Raw genomic sequence first — 19,419 nt, forward strand, 5'->3', positions numbered from 1 at the left:
CGGTGCACACTCTCACAAAGTACCTGCTACGGGATCGCCTGAACAAGAGTTCTGTCCTTGTATCAGTGTCTAATGGCTCTTAGTACTCAGAGCCCTGCCACATCCATTTCCTGAGACTTAGGTGACGTCTGCCATCCGTGAGGACACGCAGTGCCTCACTTTAAATTCTGAGTTGACACAGACTGAAGGCCCCACAGACTACAGTCATTATCTGACTGCTGAGAACCGGTTTGAGACTTGCCACCACTGCCTAGTCTCCTTGTGAAAGACCCCAGCTTAGCAGCAGTAACGCCATTTTGCAAGGCTATATTTAAGATGACTGGTTCAGAGAAAGGTTAGAACACTGAGTACACAGCGGCTGCCAAACAAGATGTGTTTGGTTGAAGGCCTGGCAACAGGAGGACTGCCGTTGAGCACCTGACAATGAAAAAAAGCCCCAGGAGAGGTCCCACACCCTGGTGGGGGGCCGAGTCAGTCGTTATGTTCCAAGAAGGTAGCTAAAAAACTTGCCCCCGGGCTGAACCCTTGGGGGGCCGAGTCAGCCGTTATGTTTCTGGAAGGTAGCTAGGAAACTTGCCCCCGGGCTAAACCCTTGCCATATTAGAATCCACCAATTATATCCCTGTAACCATGCATCTGCTTCTGTATGCTTGCTTCTGCTCCCCAAAATCCTATAAAAGCCCATCCTTGGTTCTGTGGGGCGCGCCAGTCCTCCGAGTGACTGAAGCGCCCGCAGGTGCCTGTGCCTGTGTATCCCGACAATAAACCAAATCCTCTTGCTGATTGCATCCTGTGGTGTCTCGGTCTGGTCTTTGGAGTTAGAGGGTCTCCATCCCGAGGGAAAGTTCTCCCTGAGAGCTTTTCATTTGGTGCGTTGGCCGGGAAAGGAGATCCTCCACCCAGGGACCACCGACCACCCACTGGGAGGTAAGCCGGCCGGCGTCTGTCTGTCTGTCTGATTTTGTCTCGTTCTGCCTTATTCTGTCTGTTCTGTGAGCGCTCAGCCAAGTCTGTTCTGTGAGCGCTCAGCCAGGTCTGTTCTGTGAGCGCTCAGCCAGGTCTGTTCTGTGAGTGCTCAGCCAGGTTCTGTGAGCGCTCAGCCAGGTCTGTTCTGTGAGCGCTCAGCCAGGTTGTTTGGAATTTGGGCGGGACGAAGAAGGAGCTGACGAGCTCGGACTTCTCGCCCCGCAGCCCTGGAAGACGTTCCAAGGGTGTTAGGGGCCCGACTTTTCGGGGCCCAATCTGGGAGAGGAGAAAGATCCGGACTAACGGCACTCTGTCTGTATTTTTGGCTTTCAGAGGGCCCCGGACCTTTGCCACCTCCATCTGACTTTTTGCTTTCAGTTTGGTACCAAAGCCGTGCAGCACGCCTGTCTGTTGTTTGTTTGACTGTTGGTGTTGTTTGTTTTCTCTGTGTCCTAATCTTCCTTAGAACTAACATGGGACAGTCCCTAACAATGCCCCTAAGTCTCACTCTTGATCATTGGGAAGACGTCCACGACCGGGCACACAACCAGTCCGTCGAGGTTAAAAAAAAAAAAGGAAAAGGGCAGACTCTCTACACATCCGAGTGGCCCACTTTCGGAGCAGGATGGCCAGTGAATGACACATTTAATAAGATCATTATTTTACAGGTTAAAGATCGGGTCGTCCACGGACATCCTGACCAGGTTTCTTATATTATCACTTGAGAGAGTCTCGCCTTAAAACCCCCCTCCTGGGCGGAACCCTTCGTGGACCCAAATTGGCCTCCCCTCAACCCCCAGTCTGTCCCCTCGGCCCCGCCCGGTCCGCCGGCCACGTCTTCCTCTCTCTACCTTTGTGAAATCAGAGCCTTCTAAGAAACCTGTCCTCCCGGCAGACCCAAACTCCCCTCTCATAGATCTTCTCTCTGACAGGCCCGGCTAAAACGGAGGAGACAGAGCCGCCGGCCAGATCAGTTGCCGGGCCACAGTCTGATAAGGGTTTCTCCCCTGTCGCAGGGAGATTGCACAATAAGCGCGAGGTGATGCCAGATTCAACCTCCCAGGTTTTCCCACTTAGACAGGGAACCGGTGGCCAGACCCAATACTGGCCGTTTTAAACAACACAACCCTTCTTTCTCCAAAGATCCGGTGACACTCACCGACCTAATAGAATCTGTTTTACTTACCCACCAGCCTACTTGGGATGACTGCCAACAGCTCTTACAGGCCCTCTTAACCTCAGAAAAAAAACAAAGAGTGTTCCTAGAGGCCAGAAAGCATGTTCTGGGAGATGATGGGCGTCCCACCCAGCTGCCTGAGGACCAAACTGGGATTTTAATACAGCTGAAGGTAAGGGACACCTACGCCTTTATCGCCAGTTGCTTCTAGCGGGTCTCCGAGGGGCTATATGACGCCCTACTAATTTGGCTCAGGTAAAACAGGTATTACAGGAAGCAGGGGAAACTCCCTCCGCCTTTCTAGAGAGACTTAAGGAGGCCTACCATATGTACACTCCCTATGACCCAGATGACCCAGGACAAATGACGAGTGTCTCTATGTCCTTCATCTGGCAGGCTACTCCAGATATCAGGACTAAGTTACAGAGGTTAGAAAATTTACAGGGCTATACATTACAGGATTTACTTAAAGAAGCTAAAAAGATTTTTAATAAGAGAGAGATAAAAAAGAAACAAAGAATTGAGTCAAATCTTGGCCGCCGTAGTTCAGGGCCAAAAAAGGAAGGGAGATAGGGGGGAGCTCGAAAGGGGCTAAAGCTGGATAAAGATCAATGTGGCTATTACAAAGAGAAAGGGCACTGGGCCAGAGAGTGCCCCAAGAAGCCTGGCGGACCCCGAAAGCCTCGACCACGAACCTCCCTCTTGGCTCTAGATAAAGATTAGGGAGGTCATGGCCAGGACCCCCCCCTGAGCCCAGGGTAACGCTTAAAGTTGGGGGGCAGCCGGTTACTTTCCTGGTAGACACAGGAGCCCAGCATTCAGTCCTCACCCAAGCTTCAGGACAACTCAGCGACCGGACGGCCTGGGTACAAAGAGCTACTGGTGAGAAACAATACCGATGGACTACAGACCGCCGGGTTCAGCTGGCTACCGGTAAGGTGACCCATTCCTTCTTACATGTTCCGGACTGCCCGTACCCTCTGCTGGGCCGTGATCTGCTCACCAAACTAAAAGCACAAATTCATTTTGAGGAAGGAGGGGCCCAAATAACTGGCCCCCACGGAACTCCCCTTCAAGTTCTAACCCTATAAACCGGGACAGGACACTGGCTTGGGCAGAGACTGGTGGGATGGGGTTGGCGCTCCAACAGCCCCCCTTAATTACAACTCCAGTCTCCATAAAACAATACCCCCTGTCACATGAAGCTTATCAAGGTATAAGGCCTCACATTACGAGGCTTCTAGATCAAGGCATCCTAATCCCCTGCCGGTCGCCTTAGAATACGCCTCTTCTGCCTGTTAAGAAACCCGGCACTGGAGATTATAGGCCAGTACAAGACTTGAGAAAGGTCAACAAGAGGATAGAAGATATTCATCCGACTGTTCCAAACCCTTACAATTTGCTCAGTAACTGTTCATTGATGAGAAACGGGTATGCTAAAGGGTCCTAACACAAAGGTTGGGACCCTAGAAACGCCCTGTGGCCTACCTGTCTAAGAAATTGGACCCTGTGGCCTCCGGCTGGCCACCGTGCCTAAGGATGGTGGCTGCTATTGCTGTCCTGATCAAGGATGCTAGAAAATTGACTTTGGGACAGCCACTCGCCATCCTAGCACCCCACACAGTGGAGGCCTTGGTAAAGCAGCCCCCAGACCGCTGGCTCTCTAATTCCCACATGACCCACTACCAAGCCTTGTTACTGGATGCAGAACAGGTTCAGTTTGGACCCGTAGTCGCCCTCAATCCTGCCACCTTGCTTCCCCTACCAGAGGAGGCAGAACAGCATGACTGCCTACAAATCCTCACAGAAGTACATAGAACCAGGCCGGACCTATCGGACCAGCCTCTTCAGAATGCTGACCACACATGGTACACGGATGACAACAGCTTCTTGGCAGAGGGAGAGCGAAAGGCTGGAGCTGCGGTCACTACGGAGGACAAAGTGATTTGGGCGAAAGCCCTGCCTGCTGGTACCTCCGCACAACGGGCTGAACTCATCGCCTTGACTCAGGCGTTCAAGATGACAAAAGGTAAGAGGCTAAATATATATACAGACAGCCGTTATGCCTTTGCCACGGCACACATCCACGGGGAGATCTACCGGAGGCGGGAGCTGCTCACATCTAAGGGTAAAGATATTAAAAATAAGGCTAAAATTCTGGCCCTCTTAGAAGCCCTATTCTTGCCCAAAAGACTGAGTATTATACATTGTCCAGGACACCAGAAAGGGCACAACCCAGAGGCACGAAGAAACCGGCTGGCCGATGCCACGGCGCGAGAAGCGGCCATGAACAAACAAATCTTGCCCTTAAATAGCCCAGACCAACCCACGCCCCCACCAGTGGGACAAACTAGTTGGGTTTATGCCCATGAGGACATAGAGCTCCTAGAAAAAATGGGGGCCATCTACCACCCTCAACTAAAACAGTGGGTCTACAGTTATGCCAATAAAAATGACTTTTGAATTGATCTCCTTTTTACATAAATTAACCCATTTGGGGTTTAAGAAGATGAAAACCTTACTAGATCGGGAAGAGATAAATCTGTGTTTTTTTGAATCGGGACAAAGCGATACAAAAGGTGACTGAGAGTTACAAAGCGTGCGCTCAGGTTAACCCGAAAAGGACCATGATTAGACAAGGAGTTCGTCCTAGGGGACACCGTCCCGACATCCATTGAGAAATTGATTTTACTAAAATTAAACCAGATATATATGGATACAAGTATCTCCTAGTGTTTGTAGACACCTTCTCAGGATGGGTCAAAGCCTTCCCCACAAAACACGAGACTACAAAAATGGTCACCAAGAAGCTCCTCGAGAAAATCTTTCCCAGGTATGACATGCCTCAAGCGTTGGGGTCAGACAACGGGCCCGCTTTCGTCTCCCAAGTAAGTCAGTTGGTGGCCAAATTGCTGGGGATTGATTAAAAATTACATTGTGCCTATAGACCCCAGAGTTCAGGTCAGGTAAAACACATAAATAAAACAATTAAAGAGACTTTATCCAAACTAACGCTTACAACTGGCTCAAAGGATTGGGTGGCCCTCCTTCCCCTAGTTCTATATCGGGCCCGGAATACCCCGGGCCCCCATGGTCTAACTCCTTTTGAAATAATATATGGAGCACCACCCCCATTTGTCCATTTCTTTGATTCAAACATTGCTGATTTTGCTGACAGCCCTTCTCTGAGGGCCCATTTACAGGCCCTACAGATTGTACAGAGACGTCTGGAGACCTTTGGCCGCTGCTTACCAGGACAAGCTTGAACATCCGGTGGTGCCACACCCGTTCCAGATTAGAGACACCGTGTGGGTGCACAGACACAAGACCAAGAATCTCCAGCCACGGTGGAAAGGACCCTACACCGTCCTCCTGACTACCCCGACCGCCCTAAAGGTAGACGGAGTCTCGGCTTAGATCCACACACCACACGTCAAGACAGTCCGGTCTGAGGAATTGACTAATAACAACACTACACCCCAGACATGGAGAGTTCAGCGCACTCCAAACCCCTTAAAGTTAAAACTCCTACGTGGCTCCTCCTAGCCCTTTTGTGGCCTAGAGTCAGTGAGGGAATAAGCCCCCACCAGACAGAAATTTCTTGACCAAGTCGAGTGAAAGATTTCACTCAAAGTTAACAAAAAAAAAAATGGGGGAATGAAAGACCCCAGCTTAGCAGCAGTAACGCCATTTTGCAAGGCTATATTTAAGATGACTGGTTCAGAGAAAGGTTAGAACACTGAGTACACAGCGGCTGCCAAACAAGATGTGTTTGGTTGAAGGCCTGGCAACAGGAGGACTGCCGTTGAGCACCTGACAATGAAAAAAAGCCCCAGGAGAGGTCCCACACCCTGGTGGGGGGCCGAGTCAGTCGTTATGTTCCAAGAAGGTAGCTAAAAAACTTGCCCCCGGGCTGAACCCTTGGGGGGCCGAGTCAGCCGTTATGTTTCTGGAAGGTAGCTAGGAAACTTGCCCCCGGGCTAAACCCTTGCCATATTAGAATCCACCAATTATATCCCTGTAACCATGCATCTGCTTCTGTATGCTTGCTTCTGCTCCCCAAAATCCTATAAAAGCCCATCCTTGGTTCTGTGGGGCGCGCCAGTCCTCCGAGTGACTGAAGCACCCGCAGGTGCCTGTGCCTGTGTATCCCGACAATAAACCAAATCCTCTTGCTGATTACATCCTGTGGTGTCTCGGTCTGGTCTTTGGAGTTAGAGGGTCTCCATCCCGAGGGAAAGTTCTCCCTGAGAGCTTTTCACTTGCAAAGACTGTTTCTGGAACTCTCTAGGCTGCAGAATTACCAAAATGGCAGCAGTGGGTGACTTACCTTAGTCCTGTCAGTCTGGAAAGCAAAGGCAATGAGCGCACTGTACCTTCTCTCCTTGGGGTTCCTCTTTCCATCCGAGCCCTGGAATGTTGCCTTTATCTTCAGGATCAGAGAGATGTTGATGACGTATTTCCTTTCGGATTCCAGCAGCTCCAGAGCCACAGTCTGCCTTTTTGCTTTAAAACAAACCCAAGGCAATGTTTTGTTAAGCAACTCCCTCCTGGATGCTAAGCCAGGCAAGAAAGAGATAAAACCACATGGAAAAGCTCAATTGGCAGTGTGTCCGTCCCCAGCAGGAAGACCTAGGCTTCAGTCCCAGCACCAGAAAACCAGGCTTGGCCATGCAGTTATTATCGGAGAATTGAAGGCAGGAGGATCAGAAGTCCAAGGTCATCTTCAGCTACTTAACCAGTTCCAGGCCTACCTGGGCCCCTTGAGCCAAAAACGAAAAGAAAAAGAAGAAGTGAAGTGAGGAAGTGGTAGAAGTGAGGAGAGGAAGGAGGGAGGGAGAGAAAGAAGAAAGGAGAGAAGCAGGGCAAGCAGGCAGGAGTATTTAGAAAGAGGAAAAACAGATTAGAGGTACGAGATTCATCCAGTGAACCAAAGGACACAAAAGCATGTGTCTACAGAGAGAGACCCCACTAAGAAGCAGTAGAGGCTGAAGGACAGGAGACGGCCAGCCAGAGGCAATGAGGTAAGTCTGAACAAACTGTGAGAGCTTTCAGATCACACTTGCAGGCTGGGTGGCATCGCTGTGTGAGAAATGGGAGAAGCTGCATGAGGGAAGCCCTAGCCTGAGCTAACGATGAAGGCAGGGTGAGCTGAAGAAGAAGGCAGAGTCACCATCGCCTTCAGGGCCCAAAGTGTCAGCAGCCAGGTTCAAACACTCTTGGCAGGGGACAGGCACCCTGCCACCTGCCACTCTGAACTTCCCATGTCCGACCAGGACCCTAAGGCATTGGCATGAAGAGATCACTTTACGATATGTAAATTGTCTACCTAATTAGCATACCAATAATGAAGCTCACTACTGACAAGCTTGGATAATACAAAATTCCAGGTTATTTGGGGGACTTCCTTCAGTTCTTGTCTCCTTCCTTTGGGGTGCAATCTTAGACACATAAACAATTAAGGATACTGAGATATTTGAATAATATTGCACCATAGAAGACAGAAAAGAAATACACAAATGTATGTGAAAAGCCGTCTAGGAAAGGCGAAGTCATACACGTGAATTTCCTGGAGACAGCCCACTGCTCTGAGAGAGCAGGGTCCATAGAGACTTCATCCCAGGATTGTTTCTCGATGCCGATCTGACGATTCTATAGCCTAATAGTCTGTGGGCATCAGCACACACTATTGAGCAAACTCACAGATCAGCATGAAGATGAACTCTCATGTAATAATTCTGTGTAGACAAAATGATGATTTCATAGTTCCTGATTTATGTAACTCCTAAATGTATACAAGTAATCTCAAGCCCTCTGGAGGAGAAAAGCTGCAAACAGAGCTCTGTAAGTCTTCATGTGTCACTCGATGATTGCACTAGGAAAACAAATCAGGCTTGGAACAAATTTACAATGGAGGAAAACATTCCTTCTAGGTTAGCTGTGAGATCATTATCTGGTAACTAAAGGTGGTAAACTGGGAGCGGACAATTTATTGTAGGTGCAAGGACAGAAAATACAATCTTGACTAGTTTATACAAAACTTTAAAATCATAAGACACAAGGCAGATGATTTTTTTCTTGACAAAACTGTGCTAATTTGTGACATAAAGATTATAGCTTTAAACTTATAATGAACTTATGGAGTTAGTAACAGATAATAAATGTTTAGTCAAATATTAGTCTTCATGGAAAGACATATTAAACAATTCTGTTGTAACTCCTTAAGTCTTACTGATCTAAGACATAAATGATTGCCTTTAACTTACTCTGAATCTATTGGAATGTAGAAGTATTTAGAAAACCATGTAGTCAATTATCCTGCAGGTAGTTGTATGAGGTAACGTTTTAGAGGAACATTATCAACACTGAAGTAAAGCAACAGTGCAGCTCTCCAACTTCAGCCAGAGTGTTTTCCACGAGCCTCGGTTCTCTCTTTTCCCTGTTTCACCTCTCTTTCTTCCTTTTCTTGTCTCTCTGGTTCATGAAGAACTAACAAAGTCCAAGCCTCTGGCAAGGCCAGCAAGGGACCCTTGAGCCTTTTTTTTTCTTAATCCCCTGCTGCTAACAGCAGGAGTTGATTACTAGAAGCCAGCTGCTTTCCTCACAGAAGAGCAAAGAGTTGAAGAAGACAGAAGACTAGCCAAAGGTAAAGCAACTGTAGACCCTGATCTCTGACTCCATATCCCTTCACTGCCTTCCCCAGGGAAACCCTGAGATGCATGGCAAATCTTACAATTACTATTCTCGAAAAGCTGTGCAAAATATTCTAGCCATTTAAACATTACTGGGTGCTATTTTAGAAGAAGAAACTCCTTGACATTTTTTTTTCTTTTTTTTCGGAGCTGGGGACTGAACCCAGGGCCTTGTGCTCGCTAGGCAAGCGCTCTACCGCTGAGCTAAATCCCCAACCCCAACTCGTTGACATTTAAAAAGAAATAGAAAATTTTAAGAGTAGATCAAGCCAAAGACATCTCCCTTCACCCTCAGGAGAAGACAAGTGCAGAAGGGAAATATGCTTTGAAGAAAAATTGGCCCATGAAAAAATAAAACTAGGGGACCTAACATTAAATCAGAAGCTTCAAAGAAAAGGAAAACTATAGCTGAGATAATATTGAGAAATTAATAGTGGAGGGATGGGCACACGTATTCCAGGACATGTGTTACAGAAGGAGGGTCCTTTATTTTCTGCACAAATGATGGAAAAGATCACACATCATCTTTTTTTTTTTTTTTTTTTTTGGTTCTTTTTTTCGGAGCTGGGGACCGAACCCAGGGCCTTGCGCTTCCTAGGTAAGTGCTCTACCACTGAGCTAAATCCCCAGCCCCGATCACACATCATCTTAAGGACCACCACATCCTTGTGAAGTTGTAACACTTTGGGTTTAAAAAGAAGCCCCTAAAAGATACCAAATAGAGGCTCAGAGGGTAAAGGCACTTGCTGCTAAGCCTGAGGACCTGAGTTCCACCCCCAGGACATACAGAGATAGAAAGACATATATACTGGGTAACACTCAAAGAACTAAAGATGTGAGGAATGTTGGGCTTTCCAATAGCAACATTTGGAACTGAAAGACAGTGGAAGAACTGCTTCAAACTGATAAGAGAAAAATGCTTTTCTGTTAAACCAGGATGACGGCAGTGTAATGGGCCACAGGTGGAGCAAGGTGCCTGAGGTCTCTAAGCAAAATAAATAAAAGAATATAATGATAAAAATCGATATATATGATAGAGTTTTTGTTACATGGAGAAAAACAAAAATCCTGGGACTGCTTGCGAGCTGCCACGTGAAGCTCAAACCAAATTCTGGAAGAGCAGCCAGTGCCCTTAGCCACTGAGCCATCTCTCCAGCCCTGGATTATGGAATTTTAAAATACGATGGGAGCAGAAGAGAAGGCTCAGTGGTTGAGAGCACTGACTGCTCTTCCAGAGGTCCTGAGTTCAGTTCCCAGCAACCACATGGTGGCTCACAACCACCTGTAATGGGATCTGATGCCCTCTTCTGGTGTGTCTGAAGACAGCGACAGTGTACTAACACTCATAAGTAAATAAATGTTTTTAAAAATATGATGAGGGGTTGGGGATTTGGCTCAGTGGTAGAGCGCTTGCCTAGCAAGCGCAAGGCCCTGGGTTCGGTCCCCAGCTCCGGAAAAAAAAAATATGATGAAGATGTTCAGTGTGGTCAATAAAAAAGAATGAGCTACAGAGTAGATTACATGGGACGATGTAGAAGAATCTGGAAAACATGTAATGAGAGAGAGAGAGAGAGAGAGAGAGAGAGAGAGAGAGAGAGAGAGAGAGACTAGGCACAAGAGAACAGGTAAAGCATTATCCTATTTATGTGAAGTTCAAGAACAGATGGGACTTTACAGTAGTCACAGTGGTTCTTTACCTAGATGTTGGCTAACATGAAGCATGAGATAAATTCCCAGCACAGCAGAAATATATGTTGATCTTGACAGTGATCACAGCCAAAGCTCGGAAAAAAGTCGAGCTGAGAGAGAGTCGGTTCTTCTGGGTGTGGCTCTCAGGGGACTGACACTGCCCCAGTGGCTGGCCCCACATCCTGGAGCTTATGGGCAACACAAATTGGATTATTTTATAAAAACAACACAAAATAAGGACACAAAGTTAGCAGAGGGTAGAGAGTGAGGAGTTGAATCTGGGAGGAGTTGAGGGCTGTGATAAATATGATGAAAAGAAAGTATATACAATAAAGAATTAATTAAAAATTAGTTAATCCTTATACTCAGAAGCTAATACCTACAAAGCTGCTCAGCGATTATAGCCACACGGCCTCCATGCTCACACACTAGCCTACACTACTATAGCATACATACCTGTACATATACACTATACATACACGCATACATAGTAAAATGTTTTTAAGTTTAAATGTGAATTTTACTCTATGTAAATAAACTTTAAACAAAGTAGTATTTATAAAATAGCATAAAATATGAAGCAAGTTAGATGGTGTGAGTAAAAATGGCCCCAAGGCTCAAATCCTTGGTCCCCAGTTGATGGCACTGTTTAGGAAGGATTGGGTTATGGCCTTGTTGAAGAGATGTGCTACTGCAGGTGGACTTTGATGTTTCAAAGGATTCATATGATTCCAAGTGAGATTCTCTCTCTCTCTCTCTCTCTCTCTCTCTCTCTCTCTCTCTCTCTCTCTCTCTCTCTGCCTCATGGTTGTAGGTCAAAAAGAAAGCTATCAGCCATGCCTTTGCTCTAACAGCATGACTTCTATCCCTCTAAAGCCGGAAGCCAAAGTAAGCGATTTCTTTTATACGTTGCCTTAGTTGTGCTGTTCTATCACAGCACAACCAAAACGTTAAAACACAAGCAATAAGAAACAAGATAAGCTATCAAAAAGCTCAAGGAAGTGGCTAAGGTTTCTTGTTAATAATTTAAAAACTTTTAGTTCTATTTAATTACTACCTCAGTGTGGAGAATGCTGCTGTCATTCTCCATAGAAGGAAGGATGGAGAGAAAGGAAAGCAGAAAGGAAGGCAGGAGGCCTTTGCAGGGTTTAACATGTTGATGGCAGACTACTCATAAATGATTGGCTGACTAAATAGATATTCTCCAAGAACCTTAGCTTTTCGTTTGTTTGTTTCTGAAGCACTACAGTACAGAATGCCATAAACATCCACCATTGAGGTGGTGGTTCCACCAGAGTATGCGCCCCCTGCATCCCCCACCCCTGCTAAGTCCCTTCACCTCTGTAGGCTTTAGGGACTTCATCCTGAAAAGAATCAGTGGTGCCCTCACAGCTAATGACCACCTCCACAGGTATGAACACCCTCACAGGTATGACCACCCCACAGGTATGACCACTATCACAGGTATAACAACCCTCACAGGTATGACCACCCTCACAGGTATGACAACCTCACCGCTATGACCACCCCCACAGGTATGACCACCCTTACTGGTATGACCACCCCACAGGTATGACCACTATCACAGGTATAACGACCCTCACAGGTATGACCACCCTAACAGATCTAACCACCCCAACAGGTATGACCACCTCATAGGTATAACCACCCTCACAGGTATGACAAACCTCACAGTATGACAACCTCACAGGTATGACCACTCTCACAGGTATGACACTGTGGTTCTACATAAGTCCTCTGTCAAATCCTTGTAAAAGACTCATAAACACAACTCAGCTTTAACCAAATGTCTGACCCACTCAAATATAATAAAAATGTTTGTTACTTTAAAAAAAAAAAAAGAATCAGTGGTTCCACATGTCCACTTCATCTACACTGCCAGGGTTCTGGTCCTCCTGTTCCAGCCTCCTGCACATCTCTTTCTTTCATACTCCCACCCACATCCCCCCTCAGAACTTACCGGCTAAAGAGGTTTCACATAGAACATTTTCCAGAGAGCTGTGTCTACCCTGGCCCGAGTCCTTCAGCTTATCTGGGTGATCTTTTGTGACATATTCCTCGCCCCATTCTTTGCCGTCCTTAGGCTGTCTCCACAGGCCAGATGTGTGGTGGCCCTTGGACTGGATCTCAGCTGAGAGAGAAGGCTTAAGGTTTTCATCTGATTCTGGAGTTGTTGGGTTCACTCCTGAAAAACAATGCCTGCTAGACAAAAACTTTTTTAGAAAATTACAAAGCCAAAACCCTTTTATTCTTCTCTCACATCCCTCCCTCCAGTCCTCTCAGTTCTTCTCCTTGCCTCTCCTCTCTCCCAAATCCATTCCTCCTCCGTTTCCCTTCAAAAAAGGAGCAGGCCTCCCAAGGATGTCCACTGACATAGCTTAACAAGATATAATAAGACTAGGCACAAAACCTGTACCAGGGCTGGACGATATATCATGGCATCCCAGTAGGAGGGAAAGGGTCCCAAGCACAGGCAAAAGAGTCCCTCTCACATTGTTACGAGTCCCACATGAAGGCCAAGCTACACAACCACAGCATGTATGCAGAGGACCTAGCTCAGACCCATGCTGGCTCCCTGATTGTTTCTTCCACCTCTGTGAGCCCCTATGGGCCCTGCTTAGTTGATTCTGTGCATCATGTTTTGGTGTCCTTTACCCATTTGAACTTTCTTTTTGAAAAAGGAAATAGTGGGTTGGGGATTTAGCTCAGTGGTAGAGCGCTTGCCTAGCAAGCGCAAGGCCCTGGGTTCGGTCCCCAGCTCCGAAAAAAAAGAAAAGAAAAAAAAAAGGAAAAAGGAAATAGTATTTGTTACTAATTCTTAACTAATATACTGCTAGATGGGTACCTCATATCTAGAAGATTAAGTATGTGGAATAAGGGTTAAGAGTGTCCCAAAATGTAAGCAGTCACCTCTCTCCCTTTTTCTGGTCCATGTGTCCTCTAATTTGTCTTCATACATGGATTCCACAAAATAAGTAAGCTTTTGAAAATCCCAGCATGGTAGTACACGCCTGCAATTTCAGCATTTGGGAGGTGGAGGCAGGAAGATCAAGAGTTCGTTGGATATTATCACCCTTAGCTTCGGAAAACGTGCAAGGCCAGCGAAGCTACGTGAGACTGTGCCTCAATAGACTAGACTAGACTAGACTAGACTAGACTAGACTAGACTAGACTAGACTAGTCTGGACTGGACTGGACTGGACTGGACTGGACTAGACTAGACTAGACTAGACTAGACTAGACTAGACTAGACTAGAGTAGACAAGTTATACCAACACGTTAACCAAAAGTTAGAGCAGCACGCCTGACTCCCTGTATCTCCTTGCTTCCGGTCAGCATGGCAGGCACCTGCAGCAGTGTTAGGAGGAAGTACAGAAGGAGAGAGGGAAGAGCACTAGAGCCATCTTGGCGGTGACAGGGTGCTTGGTTTGTTATTTAGTCCCTTTATCCTAGGATGCTAAGTTAGGAGAAAAGGAGAGGAGAATGGAGGGAAGATTAAATAATGCCCAAATTCTGGAGAATCATCAATTACATAAGTTTTGGATTAAATATAAAGTATGTGAGGCAAGAAAAATGTGTGCCCCAGAGTATCTCACTGTGGGACCTCAGCAAATGCTAGCTTTATTAGTAAATGGGATGAGAAAGAAATAAGAATGCTGGTTTATTCTTCTTAAAATTTACTGGCTCTCCTCTCTCCTCGATTTAAATGAGCCTCGGGGCCAGCATGTGGGTAGGAAGGGAAGTGAGGAAGATGATTACTCTCATCTGGTTTTAGGATTTGAATAGGAAGTGTCCTCTTCGGAAAGGTCCGGCATGGAGGGCACGGTCCTCGATGCGAGCAGCAGTAAGACTGAGGCCTTAGGGAAGTGGCTGGATACCGAGGGCTCTACCTCTCTGGGAGATCAATCCAACAATGGATTCCACTTTCAAATCATTCCATTTGGAGGTGATAAAACTATGAAAGGTAGGGCATATTTGGGAGAAATTGGGCACTGGGGATATGTCTTGATGTGTGCCTTGTCCCCAGTCCCTTCCTATTATTCGCTCTGCTTCCTGGGTGCCATGAAGTAAGAACCTTATACCACAGGCTGCAGTGTCTGCTCGTGTCTGCAGCAGTGAAGCAAGCTGACCTTGGATCAAAACCTTTGAAACCAGGAACTAAAATAAACTTCTCCTTTAAGTGGTTTTTTTCAGGTATTTGTCAGAGTGAAGAAAGGGATTAACATGTCTGAGTCCTTTCCTGTTTGGCTCGGGCCTGGCAGTGAAGGTACCTGGACAGTTTAATTGGGGCAGCAGGCAGTGTTTGCCTTGCAAGCCCAATAACCTGAGGAGAGAACCAACTTCACACAGATCTCCAGCCCGGTGCAGTATCATGTGCTCGAGCACGAACACACACATACACACACACACACACACACACACACACACAGGCGCACGCACGCACACACACACACGCACAACAATAAAAACTTAAACCAAGAGGAGCCACTTACCAGGACCCATCATCCCCTTCACATTGCCATCTCCTACATGAACAGATCTTGACTCTTGGGCTGCAGAGAAAAGAAAACTTAATTCAGCAGCCATTCTACCAACATGAATTAAGCACCTTCTATGACCCAAGAAAAGGACAGACTCACAGATTTTATGGTTTCATCATAGATGAGAGAGACAGAGAGAAGTTGATGCAGGATAGTGGGGCCAAAGCTAGTTTCTCAACTGTTAAAGATGCCCATAAGCCAGGTTGGAGAGATGGCTCAGTGGTTATAAGCACTGACTGCTCTTCCAGAGGTCCTGAGTTCAATTCCCAGCAACCACATGGTGACTCACAACCATCTGTCATGGGATCTGATGCCCTCTTCTGGTGTGTCTGGGGTGTATTCATATACATAAAATAAATAAATCTTTTTTAAATGCCCACAAGTGGCATCCATTCAAACAACAAAAATTCCTATAGGTTTGATCCAGCACAGAAAGGTGTTAGCTCTCAGATATTCAGAACAAGAATAAGTAGGCCTTAAGAAGGATAATTATGCAAATGTGTAGTTTTAATTCTGGGTCTTCAATTCTATTCTATTGATCAACCCATCTGTCTCTATACCAATATCATGCAGTTTTTTTGTTTGTTTGTTTTGTTTTGTTTTGTTTGGTTTGGTTCTTTTTTTCGGAGCTGGGGACCGAACCCAGGGCCTTGCACTTCCTAGGCAAGCGCTCTGCCACTGAGCCAAATCCCCAACCCCTATCATGCAGTTTTTATCACTATTGCCCTGTAGTAGAGCTTGAGGTCAGGGATGGTGATTTCCCCCAGTCGTTCTTTTATTGCTAAGAATTGTTTTCGCTATTCTGGGTTTTTTGCCTTTCTGGATGAATTTGAGAATTGCTCTTTCCATGTCTTTGAAGAATTGTGTTGGGATTTTGATGGGAATTGCATTGAATCTGTAGATTGCCTTTGGTAGGATGGTTATTTTTACTATGTTAATTCTGCTAATCCATAAGCATGCAAGATCTCTCCATTTTCTGAGATTTCAACTTCTTTCTTGAGAGACTTGAAGTTATTGTCATCAGATCTTTCACTTGTTTGGTGAGAGTTACCCCAAGATTTTTATATCATCTGTGGCTATTGGGAAGGGAGTTGTTTCCCTAATTTCTTTCTCAGCCTGTTTATCATTTGTATAAAAAAAGGCTACTGATTTATTTCAGTTAATTTTATATCTGGCCACTTTGCTGAGTTTTGATTTTGCTGGGTTACAGGGGTTTGTGACAACTGACCACAGGATGGGGAGTCCCTACATGGGGCTAGCCATGGAGGCGGTGAGACAGCCGAGGCCAGAGAGTAGCCAGCGCTCTCTGGTGGGATGGTGCAGCCTTTTTATTATTTAATGCAAGAATCTCCCGCTTCTGACCCCCATATACATCAAGCACACGTGGTACACATACATACGTGTCAGCAAAATGTTAATACACATAAAATTAATAAACCTGAGTGTTACCTCATTTCTTCAATTATAAGGTATGTGAATGAAGCTTCACAACAGAAGACCTACATAAGGAGGCTATTTTTTAAGATGGAGGGTAGGAGAGACAGCTCTGAGGTTAAGAGTATGCACTACTGTTGCAGAGGACCTGAGTTCAATTCCCAGCACTCATGCTGGGTGTGTTATCACTGCCTGTAACTCCAGACCCAGGGAGAGCTAATGTCTCTACTGCGCATTCACAGACAGACCCAGGCAGACAAGTACATGCGATTTTAAATAATTAAAAGCAAAACTTTTTTAAAAAAGAAAAAAATGAAAGGGGGTCAGCCATTGTGGTAAACAGCATCCAAGATGGCTCTGCAGTTTTCCCATCCCAAGGCTTTCTTATCCTGTGACTGCTCCTGTGAGCGATGCTGGGCTTCGTGATTATCTTCTGAGGAACAGAACACGCGGGAAGGACAAGATGCTTCGCCAACGAGTAGGTTATGCAAAGCTGCAGCTTTTGTTCTGAGCATCCTGTCAGACCACGTACCCCGGGGTAAGCAGGTGCCATGTGGGGAAAGCCCGCATCACAGGGACCGCAATGCCTGGGGAAAAATGCCCTCTGTGTACAGCCGTCACATGGCACAACAGGTTTGGCAGTACCTCGGTGGCAACCTACCTCAGGAGGGACCTCAAGTGAGTGGTACTCAGGTTAACCGTGGCTCAGAGAAACCTGGGTAATGACTGTTTGCTGCTTGGAGCTACTGAATTTGAGGTAACAGACAAGAGTCACACCATTGTGTCATTAAAAAGGGCTAAACCAACAGTTTTGAAGGTTTGATCCTTTAATTCTGACTTCTAATATGAAGTATATGCATGATGTTGTAGTAAAGGCAACATCTCAAATTTTGTACAGAGCGTGGTAGAACAAACTATGACTATGTCCCTAGCACAAGGAAGGAAGGAGGGAAGGAAGAAGGAAGGAAGGAGAGGTTGCCAGTGAGCAGATCATTTCAATCCAGCCGGTGAGACAACCCAAGAGAGAAAGCTGCTTGCTGTAAAAGGCTGACAACTTGACTTTGATCTGAAATTCATGATGGAAAGAGAGAACCCATAGTTAAAAGTGGCCAACCTCCATACCTGAGCTGTGGTACACACTCACTTGAAGTCATACACACACAACCATACACACACACCCATACATACTAACAATAGTAAGTAAAACATTTTCAATAAGCACATGCATGTGGGCACTGCAATCATCTGGGTTAGCTGTTTTCAGTGGATTAAAAATAAACCCATGGACGAATTCCAGCCTAAGAGGGCTGCCATCCATTGTGTGCACACTGTGTTACAGATGTGCTTTGTAAATCTAGTTTTTAAGGGTCTATCTAGTGACTGCACACGGCTGCCCCAGACCTGGGACTGATCTGACCTAGTCTACCCTGAGCCCATCTTGGGCTCTTGGCCTTCGTGGCCATCTTGATCCATCTTGCTCCTCACGCTGTACAGCCCACCAACGGAGCCTCCTCCCAGAGGGATCAAGCCACTGTCCACAGACTGCACTTACAGCTGCTGGAAGACGTGCTCATACGTACAAGCAAATGGCTGATAGCCGAGTGAGTCTGCACTCAGAAGTTCACCGGGTGAAAGCCACTCGCCTTAGCACTTTACATTTGGTTACTCGTAACACGCTTACTGTCTGGGAATCAGTAAAACACATTGTTCCTGAGCCCTCAGGATACAAAATCAGCAGCCCTGCCATTGAGCTGTTGACACCTGGTTGAAAATCATTTAGACTACCTTTTCAGGACTTCCTATACACGACTAAAACAAGGGGAAAGAGGAGGAAAGGGAGAGAGGGAAAGAGGGAGGGGGAAGGGGAGAGAGAGAGTGAAAGAGAAAGAGATTCAAACGTTGGTGATTTCTACATTAATTTTTCTGTACATAGGTACTTTGTTAGACACTCTCAAGAATATAATGATGTAGCAAATTTTGACTTGTTTTATTTTTTCTTGATTGGAACACAGGTCCAGAATCACAATCCTTGAACAGCAGCTCCTTTGGTACCGCCAACACTCCATCTTGCCACATCTGTACACTCAGGAGCTCACAGACAGCACCAGCCTGGCTCTCAGAGAAACATGGGGCCCTAGTTACAGTACCAGTAGATAACTATTTAGAATGACGCTTTTGAAAATCCAGTTCTCTTATAGTTGGTATAATACTGGCTGCACTAAATTATTTTTAATCTAATTGACACTTAGAAGCAATGTCAAAATTAGTATTTTCCACAAAGAGAAAACATTAAAGCAGGGCAGTCATTCAGGAACCCTGAGGTCATCTACTGCCTTCTATAGCCTAGATACTAGCAAAGTTCTGGGCAATATAGCAATATTGTATTTTCTTCTGATGAGGAAGGAGAGTGTGAGTTCATTCGCACTTTTACTCAAGCCCTAGGAATCAGGAAGAAAGATGTGTGGTTAATCCCCCAAGGTTTATGAGCTGTACCTTTTTCATAAGTCTGAGAAGGCAACATGTTGGTGAAGTCTTCACTGGGGAGACCAGACTCTGGGACATTGATGGAGCGGAAGGGGCTTCCTTGCGCAGGCGCAGACGCAGGCGCAGATGCAGGTCCGGCCTGTGCACCATGTTCTTCCTTTTGTGCTTTCCTAGCAAAGGAGACAACAGAAAGGAATTTGGTTCTTAATCTGATAGATTAGGAAAGGCTCAATTCAAATAATACCAGAGAAATGAATTTTCAGTTTGAGCTGTATAAATTTTCCTTTTTTTTTTTTTTTTAATGTGCAGCCAAGGCACACATGGGTTAAACTATATGGTTGTTTTTTTTTTTTAATGAATTATTGATGGGTAAAGCCAAACAGTTTGTATGATTCAATTTAACTCACCAACTTTA

At 45.9% G+C, this 19,419-nt stretch overlaps 2 protein-coding genes across 18 annotated transcripts in view; one reads left to right on the top strand and one right to left on the bottom strand.

The window, feature by feature from the left end:
• The window catches only part of Arhgef33 (Rho guanine nucleotide exchange factor 33), a 166,238-nt gene that overhangs the window by 96,354 nt on the left and 50,465 nt on the right, over positions 1–19,419 (bottom strand). For 14 of the 17 annotated variants that reach the window (XR_010052185.1, XR_010052186.1, XM_039113072.2 and 11 more), the window contains 4 exons: positions 19,014–19,174; positions 15,039–15,098; positions 12,506–12,730; positions 6,520–6,649 (listed from right to left, as the gene is read on the bottom strand). Coding sequence is in view for 15 of the 17 variants with exons in the window: in XM_039113072.2 (XP_038969000.1) it covers positions 6,520–6,649; positions 12,506–12,730; positions 15,039–15,098; positions 19,014–19,174 (576 nt within the window). In the remaining 2 variants the exon portion in view is untranslated. The remainder of the gene's footprint in view (positions 1–6,519; positions 6,650–12,505; positions 12,731–15,038; positions 15,099–19,013; positions 19,175–19,419) is intronic. The other 3 variants (XM_063262575.1, XM_063262582.1, XM_063262580.1) reach the window with 1 other exon arrangement.
• Positions 273–9,471, top strand: LOC134479101 (uncharacterized). Its single transcript, XM_063262583.1, has 2 exons — positions 273–2,315; positions 2,978–9,471. Exon 2 carries the CDS (start codon positions 3,683–3,685, stop codon positions 4,604–4,606), a length of 924 nt encoding a protein of 307 aa, XP_063118653.1. The 5' UTR covers positions 273–2,315; positions 2,978–3,682; the 3' UTR covers positions 4,607–9,471.

The sequence above is a fragment of the Rattus norvegicus genome, chromosome 6, assembly GCF_036323735.1.
Source record: "Rattus norvegicus strain BN/NHsdMcwi chromosome 6, GRCr8, whole genome shotgun sequence".
In the NCBI taxonomy this organism is placed as follows: domain Eukaryota; kingdom Metazoa; phylum Chordata; class Mammalia; order Rodentia; family Muridae; genus Rattus; species Rattus norvegicus.

Bases quoted from the DNA above. Each gene is read 5' to 3' on its own strand.
- LOC134479101 (XM_063262583.1), top strand. From the start codon at position 3,683: ATGGTGGCTGCTATTGCTGTCCTGATCAAGGATGCTAGAAAATTGACT.